This window comes from Vombatus ursinus, unplaced genomic scaffold (assembly GCF_900497805.2).
Source record: "Vombatus ursinus unplaced genomic scaffold, bare-nosed wombat genome assembly UNPS02014225.1, whole genome shotgun sequence".
NCBI lineage: Eukaryota > Metazoa > Chordata > Mammalia > Diprotodontia > Vombatidae > Vombatus > Vombatus ursinus.
The window spans coordinates 617,068-636,670 of NW_020954003.1; the positions used below are offsets into that span (position 1 = coordinate 617,068).

The window sequence follows — 19,603 nt, forward strand, 5'->3', positions numbered from 1 at the left end:
AATAGAGAATCAGACCATCATCCCAAAGCTCAATAAACTCCAGTGGCTCCCTCTAACCTTCAGAAATAAAATATGAAATCTTCTGCTTGGCTTTTACATCCCTTCACATCTTTGCTGGTTCCTACCTTTCCAGTCTTCTTACCTGTTAGTTCCCTCAACATACTCTAAGATCTAGTAACACTGTCCTTCACAGGCTGATTCTCATTCCTGGAATGTCCTCCAACCTTACCTTCACATTCTGGTTTTCCTGGCTTCTTTCAAGACTCACCTCAAATGAGCTGTCTGAAAGAGGTTTTTCCAGGTTCCTACTCAGTGCTAGCCCCAGCACTGAGGTGACCTCTCTTTCACAGAGTTATCTGTGTGTTATTTTCTCCATTAGAACATGAACTCCTTAAAGGGAAGGACCTTGTTTTTGCCTTTCTTTGTATCCTCAGGGCTTAGAACAGTGCTCAGAAAATATTAAGTGTACAATAAATATTTGTACATTAACTATTATCCCTATTTTTTTTTTTTATTATCCCTCTTGGGACAGTTCAGTGGCACAATGAATAGAGCCTGGAATCAGGAAGACTTATCTTCCTGAGTTAAAGTCTGGGCTCAGACACTTACTAGCTGTGTGACTCTGGGTAAGTCCCTTCACCCTGTTTGTCTCAGTTTCCTCATCTGTAAAATGAGCTGGAGAAGGAAATGACAAACCACTCCAGCATCTTTGCCAAGAAAAAACCCTAAATGCGGTCACAAAGAGTCACACATTGTCCAAGGTGGGATTCAAACTACACGTGTTTTATTCTGGATATGGAGTAGACACTTAAGTATTTTCCACTACCCAACCCATTCCTAGGTGGCAAAGTAAATAGAGCACTGATCCAGCAGTCAGGAAGATTCATCTTCTTCAGTTGAAATCTAACCTCAGACACTTACTAGCTGAGTGACCCTGGGCAAGTAATTTCACCTATTTGCCTCAGTTTTTTCATCTGTAAAATGAGCTGGAGAAGGAAATGGTAAACCTCTCCAGTATCTCTGTCAAGAAAACCCCAATGGAGTAGTGAAGAGCCCAACAGACTGAAAATGTACTGAACAACAACTGAAATCCACAGAGAACTCAGACTATAAGGAAGATGGAGGAGCCACTGAGGAGGTCCTACACTCAGGGAACATGGTGTTTTTAGAGTAGCTGGGTCACACCTGGCCTGTGGTCTTAACCAGATTAAAATATAATTGGGAAATATTTAACAAAATAAATAAAAAATACAACAAAGTATAGATAACATTACATTTTAAAACTACGTTAGCTGGCAGCGCATAGAGATCCTTACGTACAGGACAGCGGCCACGGTTCCTACTTGAGCTGGACACCACTGACTGTAAGAGTGGCAGGGAAAGGCTTTCCCCATCTCTGACTCCAGGGCTGGTATGAGGGACTGGCCCAGAATGAGCAGGGTAAAATCAGTGACTCAGTTTCTCCACTCCACGAATGGGGGCGTCCAGGAAGAAGGTGTATGGGGGTGATCCGGCGGATCGGTGTCAGACTAGCCAAGAGACCTTGTTTATCACACAGAGAATCCCCTCCCCCATTACTCTGCCCCTCCCAGAGGGCCCCCCACCCCTCGCCGCTTCAGCTGGGAAGTTTCCCTCCCTTCTCCCCCCGTTCCCTTCTCCCGTTCACTTTGCAGAAACAACGAACCCCCAGTCCATGCGGGCTACGAGTTTGTGGCCCCCCCCGCCAGAAGTGGGCGGGGCCTAATCCGTCCGGGGCGGGGCCTGATGCTTGCAGGGGGCGGAGCCAGGGTGTGTTTTCCAGGGGCGGGGCCCAGGAGGAGGGGCTGGGGCTGCCCCTGCGCCCTCGGGCCCGGGTGGGTCCTGGCCCCTGGAGCAAACAGCTGCTGGCGCTCCAGGGTAGGGGGTCCCGGCTGATACCGATGTCTAACCTGGTGAACCAGCGAGCGCCCCAGGAGGGTCTGAGAGGTAGGAGAGGTCATGGGGCTGGGACTCGGGGCGAAGGGGTCCCAGGCAGGGTTTTCTTGGCTGTTAGTTCGCTTAGCCTGACCTCAAGCCCACCTTCCTCCTCTGGGAACTAGCCTCTAGTTCGCGGGGAGTGTGGTATACGCCGGTGCGTACACCTTTGGGCACTGCTGGAGCGTAGACTATAGGGGGGAAGGCGGGGCCTGCAGCTGAAGGAGTGGGTCAGTTTGTCTGTCCGGTCAGTTTGTCTGTCCGGCGTCGCTGTTGCTTGGGGCTGAGACATCTGAGAGTCAGACTCCCACTTTCACTCCCTCGGGGTTCCTGAGTGGTTCATCTGAGTGGCCCCAGACTCCTCTTCCCACCACCCCCCAACCCCCAACTGCTGTACGGGGTGGGGGGGGGCAGAAGGGGGAGCTAAAAATAGCCTTTCTTTCCTGAGGTTGTCCTGAGCAGTAGTGAGAAGCACAGCCCCTTCAGGACTCATCCATGTGGAGGTTTCCTCTCCTTCCCACCCCAGAGCCTCTGTGCCCCCCCAGATTTGGATCTTTAGTTCACAGTTGGACAGTGTCTAGTGAAAACTTACCCCCAACCCTTCTTGTTTCCATTCTTTAAGAAACCAAAAAGTGTTAAGAATCTAGTGCGTGTGAGACCTTGTGCTCATCTGTGCTGGGATAAAGACAACCATGAATTACAGAACCCCACAATTTTAGATTTGGCAAGGACCTCATGGGGTATCTAGTCCTGCCCCTGCTAGAAAAAAATTCTCCAATACAACAAACCCAGTTAAGTGGTGATCCAGCCTCTATTTGAAGACCTTCAATGATGGAGGCAGCCCATTGTATTTTTGGATAGCTCTTATTGTTAGGTTTTTCCTTTCAGTGAGCAAAAATTTGCCTCTTTGCTACTTCCACACATTGCTTCCAGGTCCCTCTAAGGCCAAATCGAATCCCTTTTCCTCACGACATCCTTTCGTATACTTGAAGTCAGCTACTGTACGTCCCTTGAGACTCCTCTTCTCTAGGCTAAAAATGCCCTTACCTGTCAGCTTACCCTCATGTGGAATGGACTGAAGATGCTACTCCCAGGAAGTTTACGGTTTAATGGAGAGGGAAGGACAAATCCACAAATAGCTGTGATACCAGGGACAATGAGATAAGTGCAAAGGAGGGATACAAGCAATGCAAAGTACTGTAAGAAACTTTAGGAGGGAGAGATCACTTTCAGTTGGCAAAATCAGGGAAGGCTTCTTGTTGGAGAGGACGTCTGAGTTGGGTCATGAAGGAAGAATTTCAACAAGTCCATAGACTGAAAGGATATGGGGGGGTTATGGAGGTGCTGTTCATTGATGGCATGAACAAAGATAGAAGAGGACAGGATGAGAACATGAGACCGTGTAGTCTAATTTGGTTGGAAGGTAATGTGTGTGAAGAATAGTCGTAGGAAATTCAGCTGGGAAAGAAGGCTAGAGACAGGTTGTGGAGGGAATGCTTGAGCTAAGGACTCTATTTTATCCTCTAGGCAATGAGGAGTCATGAACCATTTTTGAACATGACAGTGACATGGCCTAGCCAGCACATTAGGTTTTATGATGGTCCCTCTTCTGTGCAGCGTTTTCTCACATCCGTGCAAAGCATATGACACCCCAACATCTGGACAGGATGTGTGGAGGCTCACATCTGGATGGTACATGTGATAGCCCTCCCTTACATCTGTGCAGAATTCTGTAAAGGGCTTTCCTAGCCACTGATCCTTTAGGTCTTCACAAAAGCAACTATCGGGGTTGTTACCCACCCCTAGGATGGGTAAACCAACCAAGGCCTAGAGAAGTGAAGCCTTATCTTCACTGTCACACAATAACAGAGTCATGGCTAGATCCTTTCCAGTTGGCTGGACTAGATGACCCCCAAGATAAGGTCTAGCTCTAAATTTATGGTCACTTTAAACTCCGACCTTCAGGGCTCTGTAGAAGATCTCACAGCTTGCTGATTGTGTATAGCAGCACTTTTCTCAATTCATTCATAGCACCTTTTCCCCCACCTTTTAAACAATCACTGGCGACTAACTCTCAATTTTTAGGTGGTTGAACCTTCTGACTTTCCTAGTTTCTGAATACTGCTTGGCTCCCTGGACTCAAAAATCTGTCCCTTCTCCCTTAAGCCTCCAGCCTTAATTACCCTTCCACTTCCCCAAGGTAATTCTGTGCCCTAGTTTGACTTCCCACTCCCTCTCCCTTCTCCTTTCTGTCTCCCCACCATGCACACCACATACCTGATTGTTTTCTAGGGTCAATTCACAAGGTTAAAGAGAATTAGCAGATTTAGAAAGGATTCATAAAAGGAAGAAAATTAGAATGAGTAAAAGAACTAACAATGGCAAACCAGTCTAGATAGTAGTGCCTAAGCCTTCTAGCCTGATCTTTAAGGTTCTCTAGGAGGAAACTGGCCCAAGATCCCAGATACCAGAGCCTAGGCTTCCCTGGAAGCCCTAGAAAGGCATGAAGACACCTCAGACACTTCTGTTCCAATCTAGGATTTGTCCACATGCTGTACTCTGGGTAGTATTCATTGGCCCATTCTGTAATTCCATGCTCTCTCTTGGCCAATCAGTAGTTACTGCATAATCATTTCACCCACTAGGTGCCTCCTTTCTTACCCAAGGGGGATGGGGCAGGGAAGGATATAAAGAACTGTCACATGCAGGTAGTTTTTTCCCCCATCACCTCAAAAATAGACTATCCCTACTATTCTTTCTCCATCCCCCCCTCCCTTCCTGCACAGTTCAGAGGAGAGAAAAATCCATATGAGCTGTAGAGGTTAGGGAAAGCTTCTTGGAGAAGGTGAAATAAGTTGGACCTTAAAGGATAGCTAGGTTTGGATGGGGTGTTGGTGGTACTGGAATGAGACTAGCTGGGGAGCAGGAATGACTGTAGCTTCTGTGGTAGTGGGGGGGGGACGCAGTGAGACAATTATATAAATAAAAAGCAACACAGAAAAAAAACTTAGGACTCTAATTAATGTGGTGACCAAACTAGATTTCAGAGGGCTGATGTTGAGCATACCTCTCTCGCTTTGGCACAGAGGTGGTAAACTACAGGTATGGAACAGGCCATTGTCCCCCAAGTGTGTTTGGTTTTGCTTAACTGTCTTCTATTACAAGGGAGAACGGGAGGAGGGATATGGAAGTTACTACCATTGGGAAGTGACTACCATTTTTTAAAAAAGTATCAATAAATCATTCAAGATGTAAAAGGAAAAGGGTGAAGAAAATAGAGAAATGAGAAGTATGTTGAGACCAGTTGGTAGAGGGCCTTGAATGGTAGACTGAGGTACTTGAAATTGATTCCACTAACAGTGGAAAATCATCAAAGGCTCTGGAGCTGAGGAATGACCCAATGATAGAAATGAAGAAAAATTCATTGCTCCCCTAAATTCAACTCTATGTTGAAGTTCTGAGTCAAATGGAACATTCTGGGTTAGTTATATCTGCCTACTATTTGTGGAGAGAACTGAGAGCTGATTGTAATTGCTGTAGGACTTTGTGTCTTTGGGATCAAGGGATCTGCTTTGATCTGCTGGGGGAGGGGTGTTCAGAAGAACTGGTTGTGGGAGCAGCAATTATTTAGGCTTGAATTGCTCTGAGCCAGGTTCATCCCCTTACCTCAGCCATGGACTCTACAAGGAGGAGGGTCCCTCATCAGTTCTTAGCACTACAAGGGTTAACTCCCCAGCCTCCTCCACTTCATCTTCCTGGAAGCAGGAAGGTTGAAGGCTCTTGGGAAAGTGTCTATCAGTGATCCCAGGGAGAATCTGCCCCAGGCTCCCACAGCCTGGGTCCCAGGGGAAAGGCCATGCTGGGGGTGGGAAGGAGGTCTGCCTGAGCATCCATGTATGGATGTTTGCTTTTGCATTTGTGCTTGTGTGTCCATTCCTCTGCTTGTTTCTTAGGCAAGGGCAAGCTGAAACTTCCTGATGATCCTGTCAAGGCTTGACGGTTCACTGCCAACAGCCCCTGAGCCACCCTCCTTTACCTAATGAGCTTTGACTTTTCCCTCTCTGAGCCATGAAGATAGGGTGGGTTTATCAGGCTTCTTTCTACCCTTGAGCCCAGAGCCGGCAGCATCGTCAGAGTAGCTGAAAGCAGCCAGAACACCCATTGCTCAGTACCCAGGCTATAGCTGGAGTGTGCATAGACTCATGTCAGGAATAGCCTCTCAGTTGTTCCTCGTTTTTAATACCCCTGGATCTCATCCCTCAGTAATGCAGAAATAGAGGCTTGGTGGTCACTGGTGCACAGCTGGGGTTTGTGACCTTCTTCTGTGTCTTGAACCCCTTTGGCAGTCTGGTGAAGCTTACGGACCTCTTCTAAGAGTGTATTTTTTACAGTTCGTAAGTTATGGAAATGCAAAATTTCAGAGAGAGGTTAGTGAAAATAAAGATGTATTTTTTTTTCCAATTCAAGTTCACAGATTCTCCTGAAATCTTTCCATGGTACACAGGGTACCTGGGAGTAAGGCAAGTTTGCAGGCTGTACAGTATCTAGGAGGGAGGAGGGTCAGGCAAAGACCTTAGCCCTGAATATCTCTTAAGGAAGCCAAGTGTAAATTAGGGGACTCAGTCAAGGTGCTTACTTTCTCAGAAAAGGAAAATTTCACATCTTTAGAGACTTTACATGGAAGGGAAAATAGAAGCAGAAAAGAATGGGTAGGGAAGAAGCTGGAATTAGAACTGTATCCTTATGTGTGGTTTTTGGTAGCTAAATGGAGCAGTAGATAGAGCACTGGATCTGGAGTTAGAAAAGACCTGAGTTCAAATCCAGCCTCAGACACTGTGCGACCCTAGGTTAAGTTAATTAACCTCTGTCTACCTCAGTTTCCTCTTCTGTAAAATAGAGATAATAGCACCTATCTTCCAGGGTTGTGAAGATAAGATGAAATATTTGCAAACCCCAAAGCATTATATCAATGCACCCTGGTCTTTCCTTCTATGGTGTGAGTAGAAAGTCTCTGGCCTCTAAGAAGAATGTGATGGAAAGGGATTTGACAGCTCCAATGTAGAGAAGTATCTGCTGCTTCAACTGCCTTCTATCCTAGCCTTCTGGAGGTAGCCTGGGCCCTGTGACTCTGATTATGGCCCCATGTTTAAGGAAGTGATTCATATATGGCAGTTCCTATAAGTATACACTCAGACTATGGTGGGAGTGGAGTGGGAAGGCATGGACTGTGTGTCTCAGGGTAGATTCTTGGAATCTCTGAAGAGGGTCTTGGGACAGGCATTGACCTTGCCCTGGTTAGACACGCACACACATGATGTCCTACGGGGCAATAGATCCAATCAGAGATGTGACCCAATAATCTACGGCTCTACGTAAAATACAGATTTGTAGGGTATTTGTTTATATACAGAGGTTCCCAAACTTATTTGGCCTACTGCCCCATTAAAAAAAATTACTCAACACCCCCCTAGAAATCTACTTTCTTTAACCCTTTAATGGTTTGTTTTTTTAAAATTTGCATCACTGGAGGCTACTACCTCCCCACTGGGTTGGTCCATCTTTCCCCAGGGGGTGGTATTGCCCACTTTGGGAACCTATGGAACTATACATAGGTGAGAAACACAGTAGGATGTTTGTGGAAGTCACTTCATGAAGGGGCACCATAAATATGTAGAGGATGGGAAGAAATTTGGGGGCAGAGTACTGTCATCAGCTGAGTAGGGATAGGTATAAATATAACGCTGTCATGTGTTCATAGAGTTAGAACTGATCATGTAGTCCAATGTCCTAATTTTACAAATCAGGAAGCTGGGCCCAGAGGCTAATTGACTTACTCAGGATCACACAGGTAGTAAGTGGCAGAACCCAGATTCAGACTCAGGTTCTCTGACCCGAATTTCGTATCCAGGAAGATACTTCAGCACCTGTTTCAGTGATGAGACAAAGATGACCTGGGAAAGAGGATGGATTTTGGAGTTTGGGTTGAGCTTCAGTCTAAGCCTGAGGGTGGGGATGGGGTAAGATGGTGCTGAAGGGCCTCAGAGGGGTATCCAGCAGTGTCCCTTGACCTATGAAGATAGATCGAGATAGGAACCATGAATTAGCCCACATGGAGTCCACTCCAATGATCAACTGCTCACGCAGACAGAGCTCAGCACTTCATGGGCCTGTGCCTGGGCAAGAGGGCAAACTCCAGGCTCCTCTTGGCGTCTGGGCTGGCCCTACCCACCACACCCCATGGCCTTTTCCCTTGCTCTGTTTTCTTTCTCCTCCTGAAGGCCTACAGGCACCTTTCTCTCCCTCCATACTCCTGAGTCTAGAGCAGCTTAAAGTATTCAGGCCTAGACCCATTGCATTCCAGATCACTGGGACCCCACGAATTAGTTTCTTAGTTCTTTGCAATATCATAATATCATTCTTTTGCAAGAGGAGTTATCTTCAGTAGTGATCCAAGGGTTCCTGACCGCCTCTACACACACATACCCTCCTCCAGCACCCCCGAGAGGCATTAGAGACCTTCTTAACCACCCCCTCCCGCATTTTCAGCTTGAGAAATTGAGTGGGAAACGATCTTGTCCAGATTCACGGTGCTGGTCTCCCTTGGAGACCTCAGAGATCTCAGAGATTCCTCGGGGAACATCTGAGAAGGACTCAAGGGTAGGGGTTGGCCTGGGGCTGGAAGATGTGAAGGGTTTGTGTGTTGGGGGAGGAGAGCCTTGTATCAAGAGAATGGGAATGAGACACACGTATAAGCCGAGACAGAGGGTGGGAGTTGCTGCCTCATCCTGCAAGGGCAAAGAAGGAGGGAGGCGCAATATCTCTATGGCTGGCCCCGATGCCTGGGAGGTCTTGCGGACGGAGCGGCGTCTCTGAAGTTAACTCAGTTGCTTGCTCAGCCGCGTACCAGTAGCCGAGGGATCCGGGATCACCCGGTTGGATCTTCTCCCCCTCTCTCCCAGCCCACGCTCCCCGCGGCCGCAGACTGACGGGGCGAGGCCGAAGGAGGGTCCCCCACACGCGGGGGGAGGCGGAGCCACGGGGCTGGGCGGAGACTTGGTCCCCAGGCTGCGGAGGCGGAGCCTCGGCGCCCCGCCCTTGGGGGAGGCTCCGTCTCCGGCCGGCGGAGGAGGAGGTGGCCCTCAGCCCACAGGCCAGCCTGCCCGCTAGCTGTTGCCGGCTGCGCAGCGCCCGCCAGCACTGCGGCCCATCCCCATGGCCTCCCCCCGGGAGCTCACCCAGAACCCCCTGAAGAAGATCTGGATGCCATATAGCAACGGGAGGCCGGCACAGCACGCGTGTCCGCGCGGAGGTGAGGGGCTAGGCTGCCGCACGCGTGCCCGTGAGGGGGCGCGCATGGGGGGATTGGGGGGGGAAGTGCAGCTTGCGTCTCCGTGCTGAGGGGGGTTGGTGGTGGAATATATGTGTCTCCTGGGAGAGGAGGGGGCGCGTGGGTCTGTGTGCACCACGCATGTCCGAGTGGAAGTGAGGGGCATGGGTGCACCTGGAAGGATGTAAGGGGGAGGGGGGGAGGCATAGCACAGGTGACCGCGGAGGTGGGATGGCGTGGGGGGCACAGCACGAGTGTCGGCGTGTGGAGCGGGGGGCATCAGCAGACTTGTCTCCAGAGGTGTGCTTCTGGCCGCCGCACCTTTGCACCTGTTTGTGAAGGGTGTGCGGAGTGCCCTTAGAGGGCGGTAACGGCCGGGGTCAGAGACCCGGGGCCGGGTGGAAAGGACATTGGGGAGGAAAGGGGGATGTGTGTCAGAGAGAGCTGTTCTTTTTGGTAACAGGAAACCCAGTTTAACCGGAGACCGTGGTGGGGATCCCTTGGAATATGGAATGAAGTCTGGAGCCCTGGGCATTGGGAGGTGGGTGAAGGCAGTTCTAGAGTCTGGGGTAGGGATAGGAAAGCAAAGCGTTCTTATCCAGAGGGAAAAGCCCTGAGTTCTGAGACCCAGATCAGATACTGACTGACTGGATCTGCAACCTTGAACAAATGACTTCCATTCTCTGGGCCTCAGTTTCCCTAAAGGGATTTCTAAGCCTTTTTCAATTCTGAAATTCTGTCTGGATGCCCAGGGTGAGTGGAGTCAGAAGTCTCCGTGGGGGTGGGATGACAGAGGCTCTTTGCAGGTGTTGAGCTATTGAATGGTCTCTAAAGCTGCCTCTGCCCCCTCACAGAATAGGCCAGCCTTGGCTGGACAATATATATGAGTGAGGCTTATTGCACTTTGACCTTTGGGTGTGTCAGTCTGTGTACTTGTCAGGAAACTATCTTCCCCCCTGCTCTGGATTGTGTGTCTTCCTGTACTTGTGTATGAATTTCCAGTCTCTAATGTCTATGTTTTGAGGTTGTATGTGTATAAACATTTTTTTCCCACCCTCTGGATATGTGAGCTTGAAGCCAAGTTAGCCTTGGGTTAGGGCAACCTAACCTAGGCTGGTTCTTGCCATGTAGTCCTAAGAGGAGGGTCCAGGATTCATGGTTCAGAAGAGGAAGCTGAGGAAGGTTTTGTACCAGCTGGTTTGAAGTCTAACTGAACCTTTTCCAGGCAAGGTTGACTAGGACCCTTGAGCAGCCTGTCTTTGGCAAGTCCTTGGCAGCTGGTGAAGGCCCTATTGCCTTCATTGGTTGGTCAACAATGGGTCTAGGTGGGACACTGAGTGAGAGGCAAAGGACCGGTGGGGGGGGGGGGGGGCGGGGGGGGGGGGGGGGTGGCATAAGTGTTCTCTCAATTTCTTCGAACCTTCATGATAGGATTTTACTTCTCCCTTCCCCCCACCCCTAATATGAGTAAGTTTGACCTACCTCTTACCTGCCTCTCCTTTATCCTCTGGTCTGACAAGTTTAAGCAGCTTGTAGAACCGTCACATCTGATACTGAATCTTTCAACCCTGAGGTGCTAGAGTAAGGAAGCAGTCACAGTTGGCTGGAATCAGTCAGAGAAAGTCCCCACATAGTAAGGCTCTTCCCTTTGATTTTTGGGCCCTGTCACTCCCGCAGGCCTCAAGTTGGCCACTCTAATCTAGACTTAGCCCCCGAGGATAGGCAAAAACCTTTACCACATGACAGGGAGTCTCAGCAGTCATGCACTTCCTCCACCCCCTCCAACTCCAAATAATACAGTTTTGCAACTAAAGGCTCTCATGGTGCCAAAGTTGGATTCTTTTTGACTCAAGTTTCCAAAAATCTGCTACATTTCTCCTGTCAGACATGCTATCAGAAAAACTTGGGAACTTGGCTTTCTTTTAGGAGATTTGCTTTCCAAGCTACTTCTGTCTTTATACTCAGTGGGGGTTGGTAACCATATTATCTATATGCAATACATATGCCTGCATCCTTCTGGCAGGATTTCTCTTCTGTTTCCAGGGAAACCGTCCACATTTCTCTATTTGAATTCACACTTAAAAATAGAGCTTAAGCCAATCAGAAAATAAGTTTCTGCCTCTCCTTTAGGATTTTTCACCCTTTATTGCTTCTACAAATATTTAATCACTTGTGTACTGGAAGGGGTGGGAGTTGAGAGGGAGGTAAGACAGATTCCTTACTCTGGGGGAAGATCATCCTCTGGGGTTGCAGATGGAGGAGAAAATTGGGACATAGAGCAAAGCAAGTTGTGTTAAACACCATGAGTGGTAATAGACAGTGGACTGAGGAAGCTCAGAGGGAGAGACTGCTTTTAGATGATAAGATAAGGGAATAATTCATAGAGAAAGTGACATTTGATCTGGACCTCCAGGCCAACTGGAATATAAAAAGAGAGTTTTATTCAGTGGACTGTGGGGAGCAATTGAAAAGTTTTTGAGCATGGGAATGGTTAGATGTGTACATTAGGAAGATTGTTTGGGAAGCTATATGAAGCATAGATTCTAAAGGAGAGCCTATAAATACAGGGAGACTAGTTAGGAGGCTACTTTAATAAGCCGTTTGAGACATGTGTGGACCTAAGCTAGAGTGGTAGCTATGGGAATAGGGAAAAGGGGAGGCGTATTTGAGACGTTATTGTGCAGGTAGCTTCAACAGGGCATTGAACTTGATTGGATATGGGAGATAAAGGAGGAAAAATCAAAGATGGCTTCAGAGTTTAAAGCCTAGTGTTGGGATTGGTGGTGCCATTAACAGAAACAATTAAAATGATTTGTAAACCATTCCCTAATAATTAAATATACTAGCAGTTTTCAAAAGGAAAAACTCAAACTGTCAACTACTGTTTGGGAAGAAAAAAGGGAAGTTGATAGTAATCAGGGAAATGCAAATTAATGCAATTCTGAAATGTGGTGATGACATGCAATTAAGAAACACCTTATATCACCAAACTGGTAAATAAGATAAAGAATAACATTCATTCTGATAGGTGAAAGTGAGTGAATTTACTGCTGGCAGAACTATGAAATTTTGTTTTGGAAATATTGTGAAATAAACTGGAAAGTTGGTGAAATACTGTTTTGGAAAGACATACATATTTGTACAATCAAGTTACAAAACTCTTCATACTTTTGCCCTAGCAATCCCACTTTTAGGATTTTACTCATAGGAGGTTATTGGCAGGAAGAAAAGACCCACATGAAAATATTCACAGTAGCACTATTTGTATTAGTAAAGAGTTGAAAGCAAACTATGTGCCCCACAATTGGGGGGTGGCAGAGTAAGTTCTGTGACGTAGAATACTGACCTGAAAGAAATAAGTATTTGGAAGAGTTTGGGGGATAGCTCAAGCAAGTCACTGCTTTTACTCTGCCATCTTGGCTCCACCCCTCTCTGAAAGAAATAAGGAACACAAAATGGAGGGCTCCCAGGATGAAAGGATGAGCCAGAAGAACAATCTACACACTGACTGTAACTGCATAAATAAGGGCATTATTAAAATTCAGAAGAGAAATACTCCAGAGGCTCTGATCCCATCCATATGGTTTATCCCTCTTGTAGCACAAGTCACCATCTATCTCATCTGTCTCATCCAATGCTATTTTTAGAGCAATATTGGCAACTGGAAATTTACCCAAGGAAATTTTCCCCAGGTTGGGGAATTTATTTTTTATTAGAACCTTAAATATCACTCCAAATAATCTTGTGTAATAATGATTTATGTTTAAAGACTTGGATCTAGAAGAGACATTAGAGGACAGTTTAACTACCTCATGTTACATAGGAAGAAACTGAGGCCCACCCATAGAGATTAAGAAACTTAGATTAAGAGTAGAGTTACTAGTGTGGTAGAATATAAGTTACCAAGAAAAGTTAAGCTAGGAAGTACTTACTTTTTGAAGATAAAGATGGGCAGGCTTTCTATCCATAGCCTTGTAGGGGAATAGCATCCTGGGGTTTCTCTCTCCCCTTATTGGTCAGTATAGTGGGATCTATGTTGACAAAACAAAATTTGGCAATAAAACATTTTAAATATAAAGTCTGAAGGAGAAATTTTACATATAAAATCTGAAGGGGGAGGGGGAAGTGAGATGAGTTTTATTTTAGACAAGTTGAGGTTTCAGTGCTGGTAGACTAGCCAGACGGCAGTTGGATTTGTGGGTGGGGAGTTCAGAAGAGAGTCAGTGCTAGAAAAAGAAAGATTGGGGGAACATCTGCATAGAGGTGATAGTTGAAACCATAGGAGTGAGTGCAATATTCTAGGAAGAGAAAGAGAGAAGGGAGCCAATGATAGAGTTTTGCAGGAGGGAGTGACGGTCACATTTAGGAGGCAGGATGAGGAAAAAAAACCCAAAGAAAGCTTCCCATAAAGAATACTCTGGCAAGTAGGAAGAGAACCAAAAGAGATTGGTGTCTTCTAAGGAAAAACAGAGAATGTGGAAGGAGGAGCCAATCAACGTTGTCAAATACCCCTGAGACCTGGAAGTAGATAAAGACTGTTTAGATAAAGCTGAATAGAGATGTGATAGGCCTATAGATAGACTTGCATATCAGGTCATTCGTTACCTTGAAGTGGATAGTTTCCTTAGAGTGGGGATTTAAGGCCAATTACCAGAAGCTGAGGAGTAGGACTGGCAAACAGTAAAAATGTTAGTGTTTTTCTCTGGGTATTTTAGCTAAAGGAACAAACTAGTCTTTTTCCTGGCTTTCTTGTCTCTTAGAAAAAAATGAATTTGCCTCAAGAAGCATTTATTAAGAAGCTCGATGTACAAAGTTCTGTACTAGGCTGTGAGGATACAAAACCAAAAATGAAACTCCCCTTAAGGAGCTTCCATTCCACTTGAGGAAAAAATGTGTCCCCAGATAAGTAAATAGGAAATAAATACAGAACAACCTCCTTCTTAGAGAGGTTGAGAGATTGGGGAGGAAGATCATTGACTACTGGGGGTGATCAGGAAAGGCCTTGTATAGAAAGTGGCATTAAACTGAACCTTGAAGGATGCTAGACATACCGGAAAAGAAAGATGCGGAGGGAGAACATTCCAGGCAACAGGGACAGGTAGTGTTAAAAATGTTAACAGAGTATTAACAAGTAGGCTGGTTTGTCTGCAATGTGTGAGTTGGGGAGTAATGTGAAACCAGTCTGGAAAGCGATTACTGCAAGATTTTGAAGGACTTTAAATGTCAGAAAAAGAAGTTTGTTTCTTACCCTAAAGGGAATGGGGAACCACTGAAGCTTCTTGAGCAGAGGGTAACAGGGTCAGACAAAAATGGAGGGATCCCTCCTTAGCAAGGAGAAATTGCAGTTTTAGTCTGTGTGCCTGTGGTTCTGTGTATATGACAAGGGCCCCAAAGTGAGTGCAGGCAGGGGAGAAGATGACACAGTCCCATCGGCATCCTCCCTGCAACACCAGCACTTATGACATTAAGAATAGGTTCCTTCGCATGCACATTTACACTTCTCCTGACCTACACCATTCATTCTTGTTCCACCAATCTTAGAGATCATTTAGTTCAATCCGTACAGTGAATTGGCTTCCAGGGTGCCAGTTTTTCATTTCTTTACCCCATCTCTGAAAATCAGACACACATTTATCATTTTCCTGTTTTGTCATGTTAGCCGATCTGATAGGTGTAATATGGTACCTCAGAACTGTTTTAATTTGCATTTCTCTAATCAATGGTGATTTAGAGCATTTTTTCATATGACTATAGATGGCTTTAATTTCTTCATCAGAAAACTGCCTGTTCATATCCTTTGACCATTTATCAATTGTTGAACACAACAGTCCTGTGTTCTTGCTACATATATACCATAATTTCCCTCCGGGCTACACATCAAATATTTCTAAGTGAATAGTCATATAGGCTTTCAGCCCTCAGAAGGCTGTTTCAGAAGTTTGGGTAAGGGTGAAGTCGGAAAATTTTTCCTTAGGGTTTCAAGGATTTGTGGAACTTGGGATAAAAAAAAAATGTGTTTGCCTTCCTTCGTCCCATCTTTCCTTTGTCAGATCTCATTTATCTAGTTCCATTTGAGTGAGAAACACAAGCTATATCTTTGTAGAGATGTAGGAAGATGGACAGCAATTTATGCAAAAAAAAGGCCCCCACCAAGTTAGTGGATTGTTGGCTCAGTATGATCCTGAAGTAATAAAGTGGCAGCAACAGCAGCATCAACAAAAACACAAATGTCTACATGTGTACAGAGAACCTCACTCCCACAGCACAATACTCAATAGTCAACATTGCAGAGAGGAAGTGGAAATGGCTGCCTGGGAGGTAAAAGAGAGGGAGTGGAGTAGAAAAGACCTCAGAGGTTTCTGGGCTAACCTTCTACCCCATGCAGATAAGCCCTCAGTGCCATCCCTGATAGGATTGTGCAGCCTCACCGACTTTTGGGCACAGAGAAGTTTCTGCAGTCAGTTCCTTTTTTATATATGTATATATATTTTTCATGCTTCTTTTTAAAAAAAATTTAATTTACATCTTGTTATATTTGTTACATTTTAAGTTCTGAGCTCCCACATTTCTTCTCTTCTTCCCTTCCCACCCAGCACTAGAGATGGCTACCATTTGACACATTATATATTTTTATATATATAGATAGATAGATAGATAGATAGATAGATAGATAGATAGATAGATAGAACCATACTACGCATACTTCTGTTTATCAGTTCTTTATCTGGAGGTAGATAGCATCTTCATAGTCCTTTGTAGTTGATTTGAATGTTTATAATACCCAGAATAGCTTAGTCATTCACAGTTATTCTTTAAACAATATTGCTATTACCATATAGATCATTCTCTTGGTTATTTTTTTTATTTTATTTTTGATATATGGAGAGGGAAGAACAAATCTTGATTCTCATAAAATCTCAATGTTCTTCCATCATTGATGATAGCATGATAGACCTGGTTTTGGCAGGGGGAGGGAGGTGTTGGCGTCAATATCCACAATATGTCTCCTCCTCTCAAGTGGTATATTTGACAAAGATTTCAAAATTGGTGAAAAAGCAGGATAGTAAAATCTAGTGCATTGGAAAGAATTTGGATTGTAGTGAGAACACCTGTATTCTAGACCTCACCTGACCACTGGGCAAATCTCTTTCAATGCTTGCCCTTTCCTCATCTGTTAAAAAAAAAAAAAAAGTAACAGGGTCGAATTGGGTTGCTTTTGCTTTTAGATCCCTTCATGTGCTGTCATTTGATGGCTTGAAGATTAGATGAAAAAAATCTCATTTGCCTTTTAGAACATCCCTTTAGACCTTTTCTGACAGCTCATCTCCCTTTGTAATCTTTGGTCTTTTGAAACTGCTTTGTTTACTTTCCTGCTGTGGTGATGATTTGGAGGGTCACAGATTCCTCAGGGTTGGTGGCCTTGCTGATCTGGTGGATACTGAAAGAGATTTGCCACGTGAAGGTCAGTCCTGAGCTCTGTCTGGGTGGAGGAGGGGCTAATTTTCTTCCTTTTCTCATATGAGAAAATCATAGGATCACAGATCTAAAAATGGAAGAAATCTTAGAGATCATCTAATTCAATCTTCTGATTTTTCAGATGAGGAAAGGGACCCAGAGAAGTTCAGTGACTTGTCTAGATTCAGGCTCTAAAAGAGTTTCTTCTCCCCTTGGCTATTAGGAAGCACTGGACTGAAGGCAAGATGTAATTCCAGTCTGAGGAAATGAATATTTATTTCATTTTACCTCCTCATCCTCAGAGTGATCGTATTCTATTCCTAAGTTATCACAAGTGGTTTTAAAGATGCATTTTGTTATTGATAACAAAATTAATGGGAGGTAGCTGTTGGCAGAGTGGTTAGATTGCTGGACCTGGAATCAGAAAGACCTGAGTTCAAATTTGAACACAGATATTTACTAGATTTGTGATCCTGGGCAAGTCAGTTAACCTTTTTGCCTCAGTTTCTTCAAACTGTAAAATTGAGATAACAGCACCTACGTTTCAGATGTAAGGATCAAATGAGATCATTTTTGTAAGGAAAAAAAGCACTTTGCACAGTGTCTGGCACATAATGGGGACTATATAAGTATTTATTCCCTTTTCTTCCCCTGTCATAAGCTCTCCCATATTCTAAAGTACTTTCACATCTTTTCCCTCCATTCATCCTCAAAACCTATCTATGAGGTAGGTGGTACAAACATCGTCTCCATATTATAGATTAACAAGCTGAGGCTCAGTGATTCCAGTGGATTGTGAGCATACACTTGTCAATGTATTGTCAGTGTTGTCAATGGCACGCTCTTGTCTTTTTGCCTTTCTTTGTAACAAAGGGTCTGGTACTTGGTAGAAGCTTAATTGATTGGCTCACTAACTCACTGCTGTAGACCAGATCCAGGCCAAAGGCCCTATCTCAGACTTATGTGCTTTCCCTTGCACAGTCCTGCCTTGGCATCTCCAGTTATTCCCCAAACCCTTTCCTGGTACATTCAGAGAATCTTCTTCCATAGGGGAACCATTTAATTTCTGTGATTCCCTTCCAAGCAAGGCAAGGGATAGTGTCCTATTTAGCCTTTATGAATGAACTATGTCCCACTTACTTGCAAGGCTGAGTCTTTTTGGCCTGGTCCAAACAGTTCCTCAGAAATAGACTTCATCAGACCTGGGGGTATAAGAGCTTTATGGCCTGGCCCAGGGTGCTCAGAAATGGGGTACAGAGGGGCAGCTAGGTGGCGCAGTGGATAGAGTACCAGCCCTGGATTCAGGAGGACTCAAGTTCAAATCCGGTCTCAGACACATAACACTTACTAGCTGTGTGACCCTGGGCAAGTCACTTAACCCCATTGCCTAGTCAAAAAAAAAAAGAAATGGGGTACAGAAGCCAGAGATCAGTGACTTAATGGCCAGAGGAAAATACTAAAGTGGGGCAGGTAGGTGGCGCAGTGGACAGAGCACCGGCCCTGGAGTCGGGAGGACCTGAATTCAAATCTGGCCTCAGACACATAACACTGTCCTGATTCCTGTCAGTGTGCGCTAACACCCTGAATGAGTGTTTTTGGGGATGACAGGCTCCTGGTTTGTGTGACCTCTGCCCTGTGGGCCCATCTCCTGGCAGCTGTATCTGCAGAGCAGTTGGTACCCTGAAGAAGGGAAGGAGAACTCACTACTTTTGCTTTCCGTCTTCAGGATGGACATGGAATCATTCTGGTGAGAGTGAAATGGACAGATTTACCTTCATAGGGCGTTCCTGGGGAGGCCATTTCTCTGGAAAACAAAATGTTAAAGGAAGGCTTAAGACTGTTTTTCATAGAGGAAAGCTCATGGGATTTGACCTTTCTCTGCTGCTTGGTTCAGAAAAATAACTGGCTATTGGGAAATTAAGATGCATGGGGTCAGACTTTTGTTTCAAAATCTTTTCAGGATTGTGGAACAAAGGGTAGACATCTTGGGGACAACGTCGGTTTTGAAGTTAGAGGACCTTGATTTATTACTTGAGTTATTGATTCCATCAATGCTACTACTGAGTAACCCTGAGCAAGTCACTTAAAGGTTTTGGGCCTCACTTTCCTCATCTGTAAAATGAAGAGGTTGGATTATATAATAGTGGCATGTGCTTGATAGGACCTTCAAGTGTATACTTCCTGGTGGGAAAGGATACAGACCTGGCCAGAACAGGAATGGTGGGGATGGGTCTCTGCAGGCTGAACCACCAAGTTCCTATGGTCATACAAGGTGGGGTAGGGCTTGGAAGTCAGCTAGTTCTACGCCCTCATTTTACAGATGAGGAACCCAGACCCAGAGAGATTAAGTGATTTGCCTCGGGTCAAACAGGTAGTTAAGTAGCTGTGCTGAGATTTGAACTTAGTCATTTAACTTCAAATTTAATGCCTTTTCCACAGTGGTTGAGAACTAATCATAGGCTTCCTAAACTTTCTGAGTAGCTAAACCTCTCTCCCTTTCTTTCTTTTTAAAATTTTTTTATTCATTTTAAATGTAGAGGATTCAATATAAAGCAGTAAATTTCCATTTCAAGAAAACCTGTTAACAAATACTACACATTGTTTTCAAAGCTACTCAGCTTTTCCTTCTAGGTTTTCTTTTGTTCTCTCCAGTGCACTTTTTTTCCCCCTCCCTACCAAGAGATAGCTACAATTAAAACATGAATATCTATATATACACACACACATATAAACATACATATATGTAAATATGCATATTTCTATTTGTTGATTCTTTCTCTGGAGGTGGATAGCATCTTCCTTCATAGGTCCAAGTCTTTCCATGTTTTTTTAAATCAACCAGCTCATCTTTTCTTATATCTTGAGAGG

The 19,603-nt window shown here is 45.1% G+C and overlaps 1 protein-coding gene across 3 annotated transcripts in view; it reads left to right on the plus strand.

Annotated features, from left to right (window-relative positions):
- The first annotated feature begins 1,846 nt into the window (after positions 1–1,846).
- Positions 1,847–19,603, plus strand: part of PFKFB4 (6-phosphofructo-2-kinase/fructose-2,6-biphosphatase 4) — a 69,479-nt gene continuing 51,722 nt past the window's right edge. For 2 of the 3 annotated variants that reach the window (XM_027860646.1, XM_027860645.1), the window contains exon 1: positions 9,115–9,262. In XM_027860646.1, coding sequence (XP_027716447.1) covers positions 9,166–9,262 — 97 coding nt within the window. In that variant the 5' untranslated portion in view covers positions 9,115–9,165. Of the gene's footprint in view, positions 1,966–9,114; positions 9,263–19,603 lie in introns of those variants that run through there. The other variant, XM_027860647.1, reaches the window with a different exon arrangement.